The following is a 17,948-nucleotide window of genomic DNA, read 5'->3' as shown; positions in this document are numbered from 1 at the left end:
TTTCTTTTGCGTTTTCAGTTTTTCTTTACTCCTTGTTTTTATAGTCTTAGTGGTTTAATTCTTATTTTGTTGTGTTCTTTGTTTTTTTCTCAGTTTATTGTCTCAGTCTTGGTTCTGTTATGTTTTTCTTTTGGATGTCCAGTTTTGCTTTACTCCTTGTTTTTTAGTTTTAGTGGTTTAATTCTTAGTTACTATGTTCTTTGGTTTTTATTATCTTAATTATTGTCTCAGTCTTGGTTCTGTTATGTTTTCTTTTGAGTTTTCAGTTTTGCTTTACTCCTTGTTTTTATAGTCTTCGTGGTTTAATTCTTATTTTGTTGTGTTTTCTGGTCAAAATAAATACTCTCTGTTCTGTTCTTCTTTGCTCTCTGAGCCTTCCTCCCTGTGATTGTTTCTCCCTGATGTCTCCATGGTTTCTGGTTCATTTGACTTGTTTTCTTGTTTTGATTTTTGGATTTTTGGATTCCTGGTTTCCTGTTAGTTTGGACTTTGTTTTTCATATTAGGACTTTGGATTTCCTGCCTCTGAATTCAGTTTACCTTTTCATTAAATCACCTCTGCCTCCCTGTTTCTGCTTTTGGGGCTTTTCATGGCTGTCAGGCAACTGTAGAGCATCCATGAACACTAATGCAGTAAATTCCTTTTTATTTACAATTTCCACTTGTTTTAATGAAAATTATTCTAATTCTAAATTACAACTTAATTTAATGCAGCTTCATTATGTTTTACTGTAACTTTTATTCAACATGATGCCTTTATTGAAATAAGATGTTCCTTAAAATCTAGGAGAACACATCATTTTCTCCTGAGGTGTTTTTGGGGAACCTGCCTGTGGTGAAACAGTCATGAGCTTTATCCTCGTCACAAGGAGACCTGAAACCTTTGCTCTGTGGGCCGCCCTGTGGTTAAAAACCTCAGAAATAGATTGTCACAGAAGTTCCTGTTTGCATCACAGAGACCAGATACCTTTCAGCCACTTCAGCCCCTGAGGTTTTCATCATCTGTAGTTTCTGATAAATGCAGCTGCAGCCGAGAGGTGAAGCTGTCCTGCTCTGATCAAACAGGATGTGAGCATCATCACATCATAGAAGTATGTCAGTATCAGACTTTATGTGAACATAAAAAACCAATGCACTTTGGCCTGGTCGGCTTTAAACAACCGTTCAGACTGCTGGGCTTAAAACAGACGGCAGACTCAACATTAAGCTGAGTTATTCTAGAAATCTATAAAAAGCTTTAATCTGGGGGTCAGAAATGAGGAGAGTTAAAGGTCACACGGCTCAGGTGGGACTACAGTCTAACATCTAATAATCTACAGTCTAAAATCTATTAATCTACAGTCTAAAATCTAATAATCTACAGTCTAAAATCCAATAATCTACAGTCTAAAATAAAAAAATCTACAGTCTAAAATCTACAGTCTAAAATCTAATAATCTACAGTCTAAAATCTAAAAATCTACAGTCTAAAATCTAATAATCTACAGTCTAAAATCCAATAATCTACAGTCTAAAATCTATTAATCTACAGTCTAAAATCTATTAATCTACAGTCTAAAATCTAAAAATCTACAGTCTAAAATAAAAAAATCTACAGTCTAAAATCTACAGTCTAAAATCTAATAATCTACAGTCTAACATCCAATAATCTACAGTCTAATATCTACAGTCTAAAATCTATTAATCTACAGTCGAAAATCTATTAATCTACAGTCTAAAATCCAATAATCTACAGTCTAAAATCCAATAATCTACAGTCTAAAATCCAATAATCTACAATCTAAAATCCAATAATCTACAGTCTAAAATCCAATAATCTACAGTCTAATATCTACAGTCTAAAATCTATTAATCTACAGTCTAAAATCTATTAATCTACAGTCTAAAATCTAAAAATCTACAGTCTAAAATCCAATAATCTACAGTCTAATATCTACAGTCTAAAATCTATTAATCTACAGTCTAAAATCTATTAATCTACAGTCTAAAATCTATTAATCTACAGTCTAAAATCTAAAAATCTACAGTCTAAAATCCAATAATCTACAGTCTAATATCTACAGTCTAAAATCTATTAATCTACAGTCTAAAATCCAATAATCTACAGTCTAATATCTACAGTCTAAAATCTATTAATCTACAGTCTAAAATCTATTAATCTACAGTCTAAAATCTATTAATCTACAGTCTAAAATCTAAAAATCTACAGTCTAAAATAAAAAAATCTACAGTCTAAAATCTACAGTCTAAAATCTAATAATCTACAGTCTAACATCCAATAATCTACAGTCTAATATCTACAGTCTAAAATCTATTAATCTACAGTCGAAAATCTATTAATCTACAGTCTAAAATCCAATAATCTACAGTCTAAAATCCAATAATCTACAGTCTAAAATCCAATAATCTACAATCTAAAATCCAATAATCTACAGTCTAAAATCCAATAATCTACAATCTAAAATCCAATAATCTACAGTCTAAAATCCAATAATCTACAATCTAAAATTCAATAATCTACAGTCTAAAATCTAATAATCTACAGTCTAAAATCTAAAAATCTACAGTCTAACATCCAATAATCTACAGTCTAAAATCCAATAATCTACAATCTAAAATCCAATAATCTACAGTCTAACATCCAATAATCTACAGTCTAAAATCTAAAAATCTACAGTCTAAAATCTAATAATCTACAGTCTAAAATCTATTAATCTACAGTCTAAAATCTACAGCTAAGGATTCTCCTATGTTTACACATTGGAGACAGATGTGGAAGAAAATCCCAGTGGAAAAGGTTTAGGGTTAGGGTTAGGGTTAGGTGGAGGCAGGTAATGAGGTAGGTGTGGGTGTGGCCTGTGGAGGGAAGGCAGCTGCACCTGTTATGGGCAGTTTTCCTTAATAACTTAGAGCAGAGTCTCCATGTGTGAAACAGAGGGTCTCTGAGGAGCTGCAGAAATTCATGTGACCTCCATGAAGTGACAGAAGGTGATATTAGTCACACTGACTAACGAGCAGCAGGTCAGAAAATCAGAAACAGGCACACATTAGCTGAAACTATGCATTTAGAACATTTGAGATCTGCAGTTTCTATACTGAATCAATTCTATTTAGTATATTTCTATAGCTCCAATTAACATCATGTCATCTCAGGTCACTTTATAGAGACAATTCAACCAGATCATCCAGTCAGATTGATTCAAAGTTTTCTATCTAAGGAAAACCAGCTGATTGCATCGACTCATAATGAAAATATATTCTCCTCCTAGATGAGCTTGGAAAGACGATATCGGCTTGGATATTATGGTTGACTCTTCATCAATAACCTCAGATGTAATGAATCACCATAGAATATAATATGTAGATCCAGACTTAAACCCTCATTTGACTTAACCAGCAACACAGTTACATCTAAATTCATTACTGTTACATTTATATTTATTACTGTTACATTTATATTGTAAATATAAATATTATCTGACTGAGGCTGGAGTTAATGTGTCAACCTCTGGTGCAACAACAAAAGATATTTCTGGAGAGAAATATCAGCTGTGCTGCTGCCATCAACACCTTTGTTTCTAGATGTTGGAGCTTGGCCTGTTTTCCAGTGTAGTCCTGTTTCTCTGACTGTGACTAACTGGATGTGCTCTCTTCATCCTCTGACATGGGAGCTGGCTCGGAGCTCGTCTGCCTGGCTGTGTGTTTCCTGGACGGGGCCGCCTGTGGAGCTGGTTGACAGTTGCCTTTTGTATCTATGCTTCTTTTTCTATGTCTGCTTCTGTCTCCTTGAACCCCAGTGGGCCTCAGCAGATGGCCGCTCACACTGAGCCTGGTTCTGCTGGAGGTTTCTTCCTGTTCAAAGGGAGTTTTTCCTCTCCACTGTCGCTACAAGCATGCTTAGTGTGAGGGATTGCTGAAGAGTCAATGAGTCGATGCAATCAGCTGGTTTTCCTTAGATAGAAAACTTTGAATCAATCTGACTGGATGATCTGGTTGGTATGGATCTATAAAGTGACCTGAGATGACATGATGTGAATTGGAGCTATAGAAATAAACTGAATAGAACTGAATATCATTGCTGTTACAGCTGTTATTTATTGATTTTATATATAATTTCAGAACTATTTCAAATATTACTGTTTTCTAACCTTCCAATATTTAACATGAATTATAAGAACATACTTGGTAACCAGTGCAGAATGTGTTTATTAATCACTCACTAAAACTTTTTCTATTTATGAGGAAACATCCCATGTAGGAAAAGCAGCACATTTAGTGGCAGAGATGCTCAGTTGTTCCTGACTTATACTGGTTGAAATGGTTCAAACTCCAAACTGGGCTTTTGTCAGAGTGCAGGATAGATGGTGCTATAAACACACTGAGAGTGATTGACACGTTTACCTCCTGCCTCAGTCAGATAATAACCGGTTAACAGACTGGTTAACCTGAAGAAAGTCAACATGTGGAACATCTGGAAATAAAATTAAAACACCAACTTCAGTCCTCCTGGATGTAGATCTGCAGATGTCTGACCTTCCAGCTGCTTTCTGGTTCCAGATGTTTATTTAAAGGAACCGTTCCAGTAGAAGGTCTGAGATGTTTCTGCAGCAGCAGCAGCTGGTTCTGCTCAGTAAGGGACCTGCTCAGTCACTCAGTCCAGAATGAACCTACTGAAGCTCTGCTTACAGCATAACTGACCTCTGCTGCAACAACAGCTCTGATCAATAGAAATATGGAGAACTTAAAATAAAGGAAAGGTTAGAGAAATAGATCTTAAACCACATTAACTATGTGCAAAACTCTCTTTATGAAATAAATAATCTTTATCCATATCTGACTTCCTGTCTCTGTTCTTCTTCATTCCTCCACTCACTCCTTCAAACCTGCTCCTCCAGCTTTGGTTTTTCTAAAGCGGCGATGACATCACTGATAGAGATCTGACCGCTGACTTGATGACATGTTGTTGTTGTTGCTGATGGCTGCCAGCAGACTCCATTGTTCTTCTGCCAGGAAGGTCTCAGGTAGTCCTTCACTGACCTAAGCTCTGCAGTCACAGAGACAGCAGAGCTTCCTCAGAGCGACCAAAGGTCTGAAAGTAGAAAGTTAGTCATTTAATCAGGTCATCTGGGCTTTACTATGCTATCCGTAATGCCTGGGCAGATGGCACAATTATTCACCACTAACGAGTTCACGATAGGTTGGGCTATCCTGAACTCTTTTAATGTATCAAATAATAACTTGTCCTAAATTGCTCATATTTTTGCTTTTATTGAAACTAAAGATTTCCTTGAATTTCTGCGACTTTAATTTGGAGCTATTAAGATTTCTCTTTGGCTAAATGTGTTTTTTCTCCCATTATTTTATATAAAACACAATAAAAACTATAAGTAGAAATCATTTGGAGCTGAAATTAAATACATAATAACAAATAATCCCACTTTAATGATTAATTTGCTGACTAAAAAACTTATATCTACTTAACCAGATGTTGCAGGTGAATTAACAATGTTTTGTTTTTCCCAGATCTAAAGACATAAAACACAGTTTATAAACTGAACTATAGTCTATACACATATTTCTATAGAGACAACATATTCATTGTCCTCCTTATTGTCGACTGTTGCAGGTTTTAGTTCAGCTGGTTTTTGCTGAAAACATGCAGGAACACAGGATGCTTCCTGCCCCCTTCAGCTGCAGAGAAACATTTCTAGAACCGCCTCTGAATATGGCAGGACGTTTTGACATTTATTAGCTTGACTGAATGTGTATTTCAGATGTCTCTAATGGATTTCTTCTTTGTCAAAAAATCAAAATTAGAGATATTTATAAATCTTTACTTATTTCAAGTGGCCGTTTTAACATATATTTGTTTGTATTTCTGATATCTTTAAATATATTCCTTCTATCTGAAGTGAACTTTTCAGATATCTGAAATGACGTCACTTTTCCCCATTTGTGCCTATTGGGCATGAATACTTTCAGATATCTGCAGTGAAATTACTCCTATCTGAAATAAACATTCTGGATGTCTGAAAATAAATTTCAGATCTCCATAATCCGATTGTTACTAATCATAATTTTTACTTCAGATATCAAGAATGAAGAAAACATTGCAGTTATCTAAAATATAATTTCTGACATCTAAACTGTATTTATACTAGTAGAAATGTCTTTACAGATGTTGGCAGCTACATTTGTACCAGGAACCATTTAGTTGTGGATATCTATAGTTCCCGTTCTTCATATCTATATTAGAAATGACTGCTTTAACGTCACTGATTATTGATGCAACGTATCAGTGCACACCGCACCCAGGAAGTCATTATTCCTGCTTCATAACAACCTGGGAATATTTTCCCTCTGGAGTAAAACATGAGCAGAACTTTCTGGTGAAGTTTCTCCTGCAGACACTCTCTGTCTCCACTAGTCCCCACCTGAGGACGAGATCCTTTCATTTTCCATTCATCAGTTAGATTATTACTGCTGCCATTACTGCTTTCAGATCCACACAGAGAAGCTAGACTCATAAATGTTTTGAATTTAGGTCCGAAAACCTTAAACTACGTCAGATCTGCTGTTTTTAGTGACTGATTCTTGATATGTGAAATAAAAATTCTGACCAGTAGCAATCAGTTTATGGAGATCTGAAATTTATTTTTAGACATCCAGAATGTTTATTTTAGATAGGAGGAATACTATTAAAGATATCTGAAATACAAGCAAATATATGTTAAAACAGCCACTTAAAATAAGTAAAGATTTGTAAATATCTGAAATGTAGATCTTACTAGTCAAAATTTGATTCCAGAGAACTTAAAATCTAATTTCTACAGATAGAAATGTAATTAGCGATATCTAAAGTTTAATTCTGAGTCAGCCTGCTTATTTTATTTTAAAAAGGAGCCTAAATTTTTTTTTATATTAGTCAAAATATGTTTTTAAGGTTCTAACACTACATTTTGGATAGGCATTATTAAAATGTAGATATCTGAACTTCCAATGTAACTATTTATATATCAATAGTTGATATCTGTAATTATATTTCTACCAGTACAAACATATGTTTGATGTCAAGAATTTAATTTCTAGATATTTAGAATGTTATATTCATTTTTTATATCTGTTATAGTAATCATGACTAGCAGTAACTACTATTACTATTAATATAACTATTATAGAGATATGAAATTAGAGTTGATCCTTGTCAGAATTCATTTTAAATAGGAAGTATGGTATAGTCGATATGTGGAAATAAAAGCCCAACACACATGAATGGGAAAATGACGTCATTAGTAGTAGGAATTACATTTCAGATATTTGAAATGTTTCTTTTGACCAGGAATAAATGATCGGAGACATCTGGATTACATATTCAGTCAAGCAAATAAAGGTCTAAAGGCCACTTTGGAAAGATTTCTAGGTATTTGACATTTTATTCTTACTAGTACAATTCTATTTTAGGCATCCTAAAATTTTATTTTTGATGACAAAAATGTATTTTAGGATATCTATATGTACAGTTCTGAGTAGTAGGAATGTATTTTAGACCAGGAAGAATCTTATTTTAGAGATCAACAAATGGAACAATAGAGAGGACAGCGCTACATTAAATTTCATAACAGCCTGCCATACAGCTGGGATCTACAGATCGGTCAGTTTATGGCAGACCCATCCTGCTTCTCCAGGCTCCGCCTCCGGGGGGCAGGCAGGTGACGTCCCGTCAGAAACCGAAAGTTTGGAAAGGTCCGGGTTCTGGTCCTGGTCTGCTGGATTCTGCCTCCTAATGTGGATCTAAAGGAAGCTCTGAGATGGGTCTGGTTCTGGTTCTGGTTCTGGTCGGTAAGTGAAGCCGGGCTACAGTCACAGCAGCGCGGTTCGTTAGAAATTCAGGAGTCTTTAATCTGCCAATCCAGATTTAATCTACACAGACCTTTCAAAATAAAAGCACTGCGTCTTTTCTCAAACATCTGGTAGAAACTGAAAGCAGGAGAATATGACGTCATAAACGCTGAATTAATGCGGATATGATCATAATGTCCCTGATTATCCCAGTAAGTTTTTATTATAGTAATATATTTGAGGTTCTTAATTGAAGAGAAATGTAACCAGAAAGGCTATTAAACATATTTATTAACAGCAGAGGCGTCATCATCAGTGGGTTAAACTTTCTGCTGGGTGTCAGAATAAAATGACCGAATAGGTTCAGATATAAAATTAACATTCATGATTAAATGTTTATTTTCCCTGCAGCTCAAACTGGAGAAAATGACACCATGTGACTAATCTTTAACTCCTATTACAGTTTTAATCTATCATGATTTCTGGAATCGATGGAATTATAGAAACACTATAAAGAAATCCCATTTTTGGTGTTATTTTTATTTTGAGGATTTAAAAACATGTAATGTGAGTAATAGGACTGCTGAAACTTCAAAGCTCCACGTGGAAATAAAAAGCAGTCGTCTTCAAAGCACAGTGAGAATGAATCCCATCCTGCAGCAGCAGCTCAGGTAAGCAGGCCATGGAAACAGAATCATCTAATGACAGTGAACCAACAGCTGCCTGAAACGGATCCCAGGCTGACACAGAAATGTTTACATTTATTGTTGAAATTTATTTAGCAAACAGATGCTTACAGTTATCAAAAACAAAAAGTTTGTTCTCGACATGATATTAAAAGAAAGAAAGAAACAAACAGAAATCCATCTTTTTCCAGTTTGTTTGCTTTGAAAAAGCTCCAGTGAGCCGCAGGGGGCGCTAAAGAGCTGCAGGTTGCAGAACCCTGGTTTAGACCAATGATTAGGTTTAAGCATGGCGTACACTGTGCCATTTATTCAATCATTGCACGCATATATATATATATATATATATATATATATATATATATATATATATATATATATATATACATATATATGTATATATACATATATATGTATATATATATATATATATATATATACCGTATTTTCACGACCATAAGGCGCACCGTACTAAAAGGCGCACTCTCAGTTATGTGCCCCATTTCTGTATTTAACACACACATAAGGCGCACCGGACTATAGGGCGCGTTTTTTATATACAGGTACAAGTCCTCTACTACCTTTAAATAGCTCTACTGCGTATTTAAAAATACAGCGGGGGCAAAACTGAGTATGACTGTGCTTTATTCATGTATTTATTACAAAGTATTAATCAAACCTGGCAGCTGGCCGTGAGACAGACACATCGCAGATGACACAGCGCTGTGATCACTCCTAAATTAACTTAAAATCCTGAAACCTGCTGACGGAATATGTTCGCTTTTATTGCCGGTATCCTGGTGCCTGCAGCTAAAATTATTTAGATGAAAAACACCTGCCAGCTGCCACGGTGAACCCCAGGCTGCCCAGCCTACAGGCTGCTGATGAAGAGATTTCTGCTGTCAGCGCACCGCTGGTATGTGGGGGTCTGAGCGCCTCCGACAGAAATAGATAATCTGGATGAACTGACTGCAATTATTAAGTTTTCAGGTGGCCTTTCTCACTTAAAAACATATTTATACTTATTTATTCCCACTGATCACAGCAAATATAGCTGCAAGATTTAGATTATTTAGATGAAAAAACACCTGCCAGCCACCGCGGTGAAGAGGAGGAGACGCGCTCAGAGGCTGCCATTGAATTAAGCTTTCAGGGAGAAAAATAGAGCGGGAGCAAACCTGAGTATGATTGTGCTTTATTCATGTATTTATTACAAAGTATTAATCAAACCCATCAAAGTCATCATCCTCTGTTATCCTCAGCATTCCTCTGAATAAAACAGCTGCGCTAAATCAGACATGCCAGTTTCCCCTTCTTCGCTGTCAGTCACTTTCCGTGCAGCGCAGCTCCTCAGAAATAATGCCGGCTTTTGCGAAAGCTTGAACAACAGAGCCAGCAGACACGTAGTAGTCCAAGCATCTACAATCCATCCTCAAACGGTGGCGTAACTTGCCCGGCGCTGCCTTCCACTTATCCTGAAACTTTGGTCTCAGTCTGTCATCCATCGCTCCCACGCCGCTCGCAGCCTTACTGTGAACGGCCGCTTCAAACCGATGTCGAGCGGTTGAAGTTCCTTTGTCAGACCCCCGGGATAACGGCGAGCACAGCGTTCACCCAGCCTTTTCATTTGCGTTAATATCATATGTCATCAGAGCGCTGTCTGTCTCGCTGCCAGCTCCCAGATCAGCTTCTCTGATTGGTTGATGCGGCGCGTCCAGCAGCAAAACTTCAATTTTTCCATCTGAGCAGCAGCAGCGCGTTGGCGGTGCGATGCTTAAACGCTCCCGACGTGCTGCACCAAAACGCGCTGCGGGACCTTTTGCTGCGCCTATATGCGCGTCAACCATTGACTTTGCATGTAAACTCGCTGCTTCTGCTGCACCTGCTGGGTCCGGTTCACACCAATGTCGAGCGGTTGAACAGCGAGCACAGCGTTAATTTGTTTCCCCATGTTTTTCACATCAGCTGTGAGATGGGCACGCATGGAGTTACAGATTAATGGTGATGAGTGGAAAAAAAACACCTGGTCTCCTTACATTCAGCCACTCTTTCATCATCTCCTCAATGAGGTGGTCTCAAAAGTCGCAGTTACAACACACATAGGGCGCACCGCACCATAGGGCGCACCGCACATTTTGAGGGAAAAAAAAGACGTTTAAGTGCGCCTTATAGTCGTGAAAATACGGTATATATATATATATATATATATATATATATACGTATATATATATATACGTACAGTGGGGCAAAAAAGTATTTAGTCAGCCACCAATAGTGCAAGTTCTCCCACTTAAAAAGATGAGAGAGGCCGGTAATTTTCATCATAGATATTCCTCAACTATGAGAGACAAAATGAGAAAAAAAAATCCAGAAAATCACATTGTCTGATTTTTAAAGAATTTATTTGCAAAATATGGTGGAAAATAAGTATCTGGTCAATAACAAAAGTTCATCTCAATACTTTGTTATATACCCTTTGTTGGCAATGACAGAGATCAAACGTTTTCTGTAAGTCTTCACAAGGTTTTCACACACTGTTGCTGGTATTTTGGCCCATTCCTCCATGCAGGTCTCCTCTAGAGCAGTGATGTTCTGGGGCTGTCGCTGGGCAACACGGACTTTCAACTCCCTCCAAAGATTTTCTATGGGGTTGAGATCTGGAGACTGGCTAGGCCACTCCAGGACCTTGAAATGCTTCTTACGAAGCCACTCCTTCGTTACCCGGGCGGTGTGTTTGGGATCATTGTCATGCTGAAAGACCCAGCCACGTTTCATCTTCGATGCCCTTGCTGATGGAAGGAGGTTTTCACTCAAAATGTGACGATACATGGCCCCATTCATTCTTTCCTTCACACGGATCAGTTGTCCTGGTCCCTCAGCAGAAAAACAGCCCCAAAGCATGATGTTTCCACCCCCATGCTTCACTGTAGGTATGGTGTTCTTTGGATGCAACTCAGCATTCTCTCTCCTCCAAACACGACGAGTAGAGTTTTTACCAAAAAGTTCTATTTTGGTTTCATCTGACCATATGATATTCTCCCAGTCATGGTCTGGATCATCCAAATGCTCTCTAGCAAACTTGAGACGGGCCTTGACATGTCCTGGCTTAAGCAGGGGGACACGTCTGGCACTGCAGGATTTGAGTCCCTGGCGGCGTAGTGTGTTACTGATGGTAGCCTTTGTTACTTTGGTCCCAGCTCTCTGCAGGTCATTCACTAGGTCCCCCCGTGTGGTTCTGGGATTGTTACTCACCGTTCTTGTGATCATTTTGACCCCACGGGGTGAGATCTTGCGTGGAGCCCCAGATGGAGGAAGATTATCAGTGGTCTTGTATGTTTTCCATTTTCTAATAATTGATCCCACAGTTGATTTCTTCACACCAAGCTGTTTACCTATTGCAGATTCAGACTTCCCAGCCTGGTGCAGGTCTATCATTTTGTTTCGGGTGTCCTTTGACAGCTCTCTAGTTTTGGCCATGGTGGAGTTTAGAGTGTGACTGTTTGAGGTTGTGGACAGGTGTCTTTTATACTGATAACGGGTTCAAACAGGTGTTATTAATGAAGGTAACGAGTGGAGGACAGAGGAGCCTCTTACAGAAGAAGTTACAGGTCTGTGAGAGCCAGAAATCTTGCTTGTTTGTAACTGACCAAATACTTATTTTCCACCATATTTTGCAAATAAATTCTTTAAAAATCAGACAATGTGATTTTCTGGATTTTTTTTTCTCATTTTGTCTCTCATAGTTGAGGTATATCTATGATGAAAATTACCGGCCTCTCTCATCTTTTTGAGTGGGAGAACTTGCACTATTGGTGGCTGACTAAATACTTTTTTGCCCCACTGTATATATATATATATATATATATATATATATATATATATATATATATATATATATATATATATATATATATATATATATATATATATCAGTCACCTCCTCTACATGGATGACATCAAGCTGTATGCCAGGCGCGAGCGAGACATCGACTCACTGATCCACACTACCAGGATCTACAGCAACAACATTGGGATGTCATTCGGGCTGGACAAGTGCGGTCGCATGGTCTCAAAGATAGCAAGAAAGACTGCCACAGCTAAATACCTATAAAGAGTAAGGCAGGTCCTGAAAAGTCAGCTGAATGGGAAAAACAAGATCCAAGCCATCAACACATATGCCCTACCAGTCATCAGATACCCGGCTGGTACAATAAACTGGCCAAAGGAGGAGATAGAGGCTACTGACATCAAGACAAGAAAGCTCCTCACAATGCATGGAGGGTTCCACCCCAATCCAGCACCCTGAGACTGTACACCAAGCGTAGCGAGGGAGGCCGAGGGCTAGTGAGTGTCAAGACCACTGTCCAGGATGAAACAACTAAGATCCAGGAGTACATCAGAAAGATGGCCCCCAAAGACAAATGGCTTGGTGAGTACCTCAGGCAGGAGAAAACTGAAAGTGAGGACAAGAAAGAGGAAGAAGAACCATCATGGAGGGACAAGCCGCTGCACGGCATATACCACAGACAAATAGAAGAAGTGGCTGATATCAAAAAATCCTACCAGTGGCTGGAAAAGGCTGGACTGAAGGACAGCACAGAGGCACTAATCATGGCAGCACAAGAACAGGCACTCAGTACAAGATCAATAGAGGCCAGGGTCTAACACACCAGGCAGGACCCCCGATGCAGACTGTGCAAAGATGCCTCTGAAACAATACAGCACATAACAGCGGGGTGTAAAATGCAGGCAGGAAGTGCATCCATGGAACGCCACAACCAGGTAGCTGTCATAGTGTACAGGAACATCTGCCATGAGTATGGGCTGGAAGTCCCAAGGTCAAAATGGAAGACACCTCCTAAGGTAGTTGAGAATGACCGAGCTAAGATCCTATGGGACTTCAAGATCCAGACCGACAAACAGGTGATGGCTAACCAACCAGACATCGTGTTGATGGACAAACAGCAGAAGAAGGCAGTAGTGATAGATGTGGCAATCCCAAGCGACAGCAACATCAAGAAGAAAGAACACGAGAAGCTTGAGAAATACCAAGGACTGAAGGAGGAGCTAGAAAAGATGTGGAAAGTAAGAGCAGCAGTGGTGCCAGTGGTAATTGGAGCACTGGGGGCTGTGACCCCCAAACTGGGAGAGTGGCTACAGCAGATTCCAGGTAAAACATCAGAGGTCTCTGTCCAGAAGAGCGCAGTCCTAGGAACAGCTAAGATACTGCGCAGAACCCTCAAACTCCCAGGCCTCTGGTAGAGGACCCCAGCTTGAGGATGACACATACCACCCCACCAGGGGGGAGAAAACAGTTAGTATATATATATATATATATATATATTCAGTTCTGGGCAGTTTCCCACGTAGTTCTAATAACTGAGAGAAAAATGCTGAGGGGCCAGCAACTTCAAAGTAATAACTCAGGTTAAAGCAGGAAACTAAGCTGAACCATAACGAGGTGCCAGCAGCACCTCTAGAAGAATGGGGGTTAGAAAAAATACCCCATAGAAATGCTATGCTAAAGGGTGAGTTGGTTTGGGTTTTTGTTCTTGTTGAGTTTGTTCTCGTTTACATGGTAGCCTAGTCCTACAATCTTTTAATTACCACAAGCTGGTGGTGTACTATTCCCACCCAAATAGGGTTTTCTATTTATTTATTTGTTATATTTATTTTGGTCAATTTTCTGGTCACTTTAGTTTATTCTATGTCAGTATTTAATAACATAACTCAGGTCTCTAAGTTATTTTTCTTTAAAACAATTCTGTTATGGTTCAAAAAGTTGGTTAAATAAAGATTTAGTTGGAAGTCTGTGTTTGTGTTCTTTATTAAAATTAAATCATTTAGCAATATCATAAAATGTCCAGGCAGAGCTGCACATAAAATATGGTTTCAAATCTTTTCAATAATTATCTATATCGATCAATATGCATTTTTTTTTATCGATAAGCTTTCTTTCTATATCGTCCAGCCCTACTTCGAAGTCAGTGAAAATAAGGAGACCGGAAGAGTTTCTTGTTGAATAATTATAACTATAATCTGCGTACTCACCAGGATTCTTGGCCTCTCATATCCCAGGTGGGTTTCTGGACCGGCTGCTTAAAATCCAGTTATTTTCACCAATTTAGTAAATTAGGCTATGGCTATAAATTCAGTTCTTTTTTTTTTTTTTTATATACTCTAATAATCCCAGAGGGAAATTACTTCTCTGCATTTAACCCATCCCCTTGGGGAGCAGTGGGCTGCCATCGTGAGGCGCCCGGGGAGCAGTCTGTGGGAGTGGGGGGATCGAACTCACAACCTCAGGATTCAAAGCCCAATGCCCTAACCACTAGGCCGCCACTCCCCCCAATAGGCCGCCACTCCCCTATTCAGTTTATTTCTATAGCCACATTTCTATACACACCTCATCTCAGGTCACTTTAGAGTTCACCAGATCAGATTGATTCAAAGTTTTCTATCTAAGGTAAACCAGCTGATTGCATCGACTCATTGACTCTTCAGCAATCCCTCACACTAAGCATGCTGGTAGCGACAGTGGAGAGGAAAAACTCCCTTTGAACAGGAAGAAACCTCCAGCAGAACCAGGCTCAGTGTGAGCGGCCATCTGCTGAGGCCCACTGGGGTTCAAGGAGACAGAAGCAGACATAGAAAAAGAAGCATAGATACAAAAGGCAACTGTCAACCAGCTCCACAGGCGGCCCCGTCCAGGAAACACACAGCCAGGCAGACGAGCTCCGAGCCAGCTCCCATGTAAGAGGATGAAGAGAGCACATCCAGTTAGTCACAGTCAGAGAAACAGGACTACACTGGAAAACAGGCCAAGCTCCAACATCTAGAAACAAAGGTGTTGATGGCAGCAGCACAGCTGATATTTCTCTCCAGGATGGAGTCACAGCCAAACAGGAACAGACCAGATGAAGCTACTATGAGAAAAAGCAGAGAGAGCAGAACGTTAGAGATTGAACTAACAGATTCTGCAGAGTGGGAGAATAGAGATAGAATGAAGCAGAATGATGAAAAAGGGGTCCCTATGTCCTACAGCAGAAAGATTGTTGCTACTCCTCCTCCTCGCCCAGAACTTCTGGGGATGTGAAAATTTAAATAGCTTGAAGGAGTTGCCTAATTTATGCTCACATAATCCTCTTGCTGCAGCCAGGTTTCTGTAAGGCAACACAAGTCAATGTGATCATCACAAATCAAGTCATTAACTAGTAGACTTTTAGAGGAAAGCCATCTTATGTTAAACAGACCGCATTTAATTGTTTTAACTTCTTCCCCAATTGGAGTTATTTTGATTTTAATTAGATTATCATGATTTACTCCTTTGGGAATCTTTGCTAATTTATTAGATGTTGGTCGTGGGCAAGACACTGTCTGGATGGAGTAAAGAGTGGGTAACAGTAGAGAAGCTGCAGAGAGGTCTGTTAAACTACAACTCTGCTTCCTGGTCTGCACCCTGGGTGGTCAGGGTTTTGGAGGACTAATAAATGTGGCCAGATTCCTAGAAAGAAGAGCTGCACCATCCAGAGTGGGATGGATGCCGTCTCTCCGAATCAGACCAGGCTTTCCCCAAAAGGATTGCCAATTATTAATGTAGCCCACGTTGTTTTCAGGACACCACCTAGACAACCAGCGGTTGAATGATGACATGCGGCTAAACATGTCATCACTGGTCAGATCAGGGAGGGGACTAGAGAAAATTACAGAGTCCTTCATTGTTTTGAAGCATCACTAATTTTAGTGACCTCCGATCGGCGTAACCGGGTGTCATTACCACCAGCGTGAATAACAATCTTACTGTATTTAACCTTATCCTTAGCCAGTAGTTTCAGGTAGGATTTGATGTCGCCCGTTCTGGCCCCCGGCAAACATTTGACTATGGTCCCTGGTGTCTCTAATGCCACGTTTCTGACTATGGAGCTGCCAAACACCAGAGTGGGCTTCTCAGTGGGTGTGTCACTGAGTGGGGAAAACCGGTTAGAAACGTGAACGGGTTGGTGGTGACCAGTGGGCAGAGATCCACGACTACGCTTTCTGCGTACAGTTACCCAATCGCCTGGCTGCTCAGGCACTTTTGGAGGACAGCTACATGGGGGGCCTACTTTAACTCCTGGATGTTCAACAGCCTGAAGCCTGGATTCTAACTCTGACACCCTCGCCTCCAAAGCTACAAAAATACTACACTTATTACACATCCCATTATCACTAAAGGAGGCAGAGGAATAACTGAACATCATTCAAGTCAAAGGTGGACCCTAATCAGACCCTGGGGTCCGAGGTCCCGAGATGCACCCCCCTCGCAAGTTGGGGACCCCACAATGCCAGCAGACCCAGGCCCGGGTTAGACCCAAGTAGACAGAAAAAAACATAATTCAAACATTCATCCAGTCACATTTACACAATCCTACCCTTAGACACATATGGACATAAACAAGCACTCAACAGAGACGTATAAAAGCAGACACTGAACTCTGATCAGAACCAAGAACCATCAAAACTTGTGGTTGGTCCTAGTCCAAACCCCAGGGAACAGGTCTAAATTGTTAGAGAGGAACCAGTCAAATGGTCTTTGTATGTTTAACTGTCAAGTCAAACTGTCAAACTAAAAACTGCATTTAAAGGAGAAGGGCAGAGAACCAGAGAACCTTGGTTCTGTCAGAACTTCTCTACAGACAGCTTCTTGTCTCTGTCCTCAGTTTCCCAGCATGCCTTGGGGCTCCAGGTGTTTGAGGGGGAGGAGTCTGTCCTGCTGCCCTGTGAGGTCAAACCTTCTGTGTCCAGTGGTTCTACAACAGTTTGGGACAGAGACGACTTCCGGATCCCCACGGTCCATGTTCGTGAGCCGGCTGGGGATTATCTGAAGGACCAGAACCAGCGTTATGAAGGTCGGACCTCAATGATGGAGGACGCTCTGCAGACCGGAGACCTCAGTCTGACTCTGAGGAAACCGACCTTCACCGACAGCGGGACCTTCACCTGCACCGTCCGCAGGATGGGAGTAGATCTGCACCAAGAAACTGTGGAGCTGCAGGTCAAAGGTCAGAGAGGAAGCTTCTCTGGATGATCTAATGGTATTTAGACATCATTGGAAACATTAGCTTCTCTCTGTTTGTATCTTCTCCAGATCTTCCCCCTCCTGTCTGGCCCTGGGTTCTGTTTGGGGTTCTGATCCCTGTAGTTCTGCTGGTCGTTGGAACTGCTGTTTGGTACTACAGATGGAAAAAGAAGCACACAGCAGGTATGTTGGTCACTGGATGGAGGATGAACCAGCCCAGATTTGATGAAGGCTGCAGATCTAAAATTATTTACACCCTTGTATCCTGACCCAGTCCAGCCTTTTAGCTTTGAACCATTTTCTAAATAATTCAGCTGAAAGGCCAGATTATTCCATCAGAACCTTGGGAGAAACTCTGACTTGTGATTT

At 39.8% G+C, this 17,948-nt stretch overlaps 1 protein-coding gene across 2 annotated transcripts in view; it reads left to right on the top strand.

The window, feature by feature from the left end:
• Window positions 1–7,710: 7,710 nt before the first annotated feature.
• The window catches only part of LOC119775757 (muscle M-line assembly protein unc-89-like), a 73,720-nt gene continuing 63,482 nt past the window's right edge, over window positions 7,711–17,948 (top strand). For both annotated transcript variants that reach the window (XM_038273826.1, XM_038273825.1), the window contains exons 1-3: window positions 7,711–7,838; window positions 17,221–17,562; window positions 17,649–17,762. In XM_038273826.1, coding sequence (XP_038129754.1) covers window positions 7,808–7,838; window positions 17,221–17,562; window positions 17,649–17,762 — 487 coding nt within the window. In that variant the 5' untranslated portion in view covers window positions 7,711–7,807. The remainder of the gene's footprint in view (window positions 7,839–17,220; window positions 17,563–17,648; window positions 17,763–17,948) is intronic.

The sequence above is a fragment of the Cyprinodon tularosa genome, unplaced genomic scaffold, assembly GCF_016077235.1.
Source record: "Cyprinodon tularosa strain WSP-4 unplaced genomic scaffold, ASM1607723v1 ctg891, whole genome shotgun sequence".
Taxonomy (NCBI): domain Eukaryota; kingdom Metazoa; phylum Chordata; class Actinopteri; order Cyprinodontiformes; family Cyprinodontidae; genus Cyprinodon; species Cyprinodon tularosa.
The sequence above is the reverse complement of the archived record's forward strand: the minus strand, read 5'-3'. Positions and strand labels throughout refer to the sequence as shown.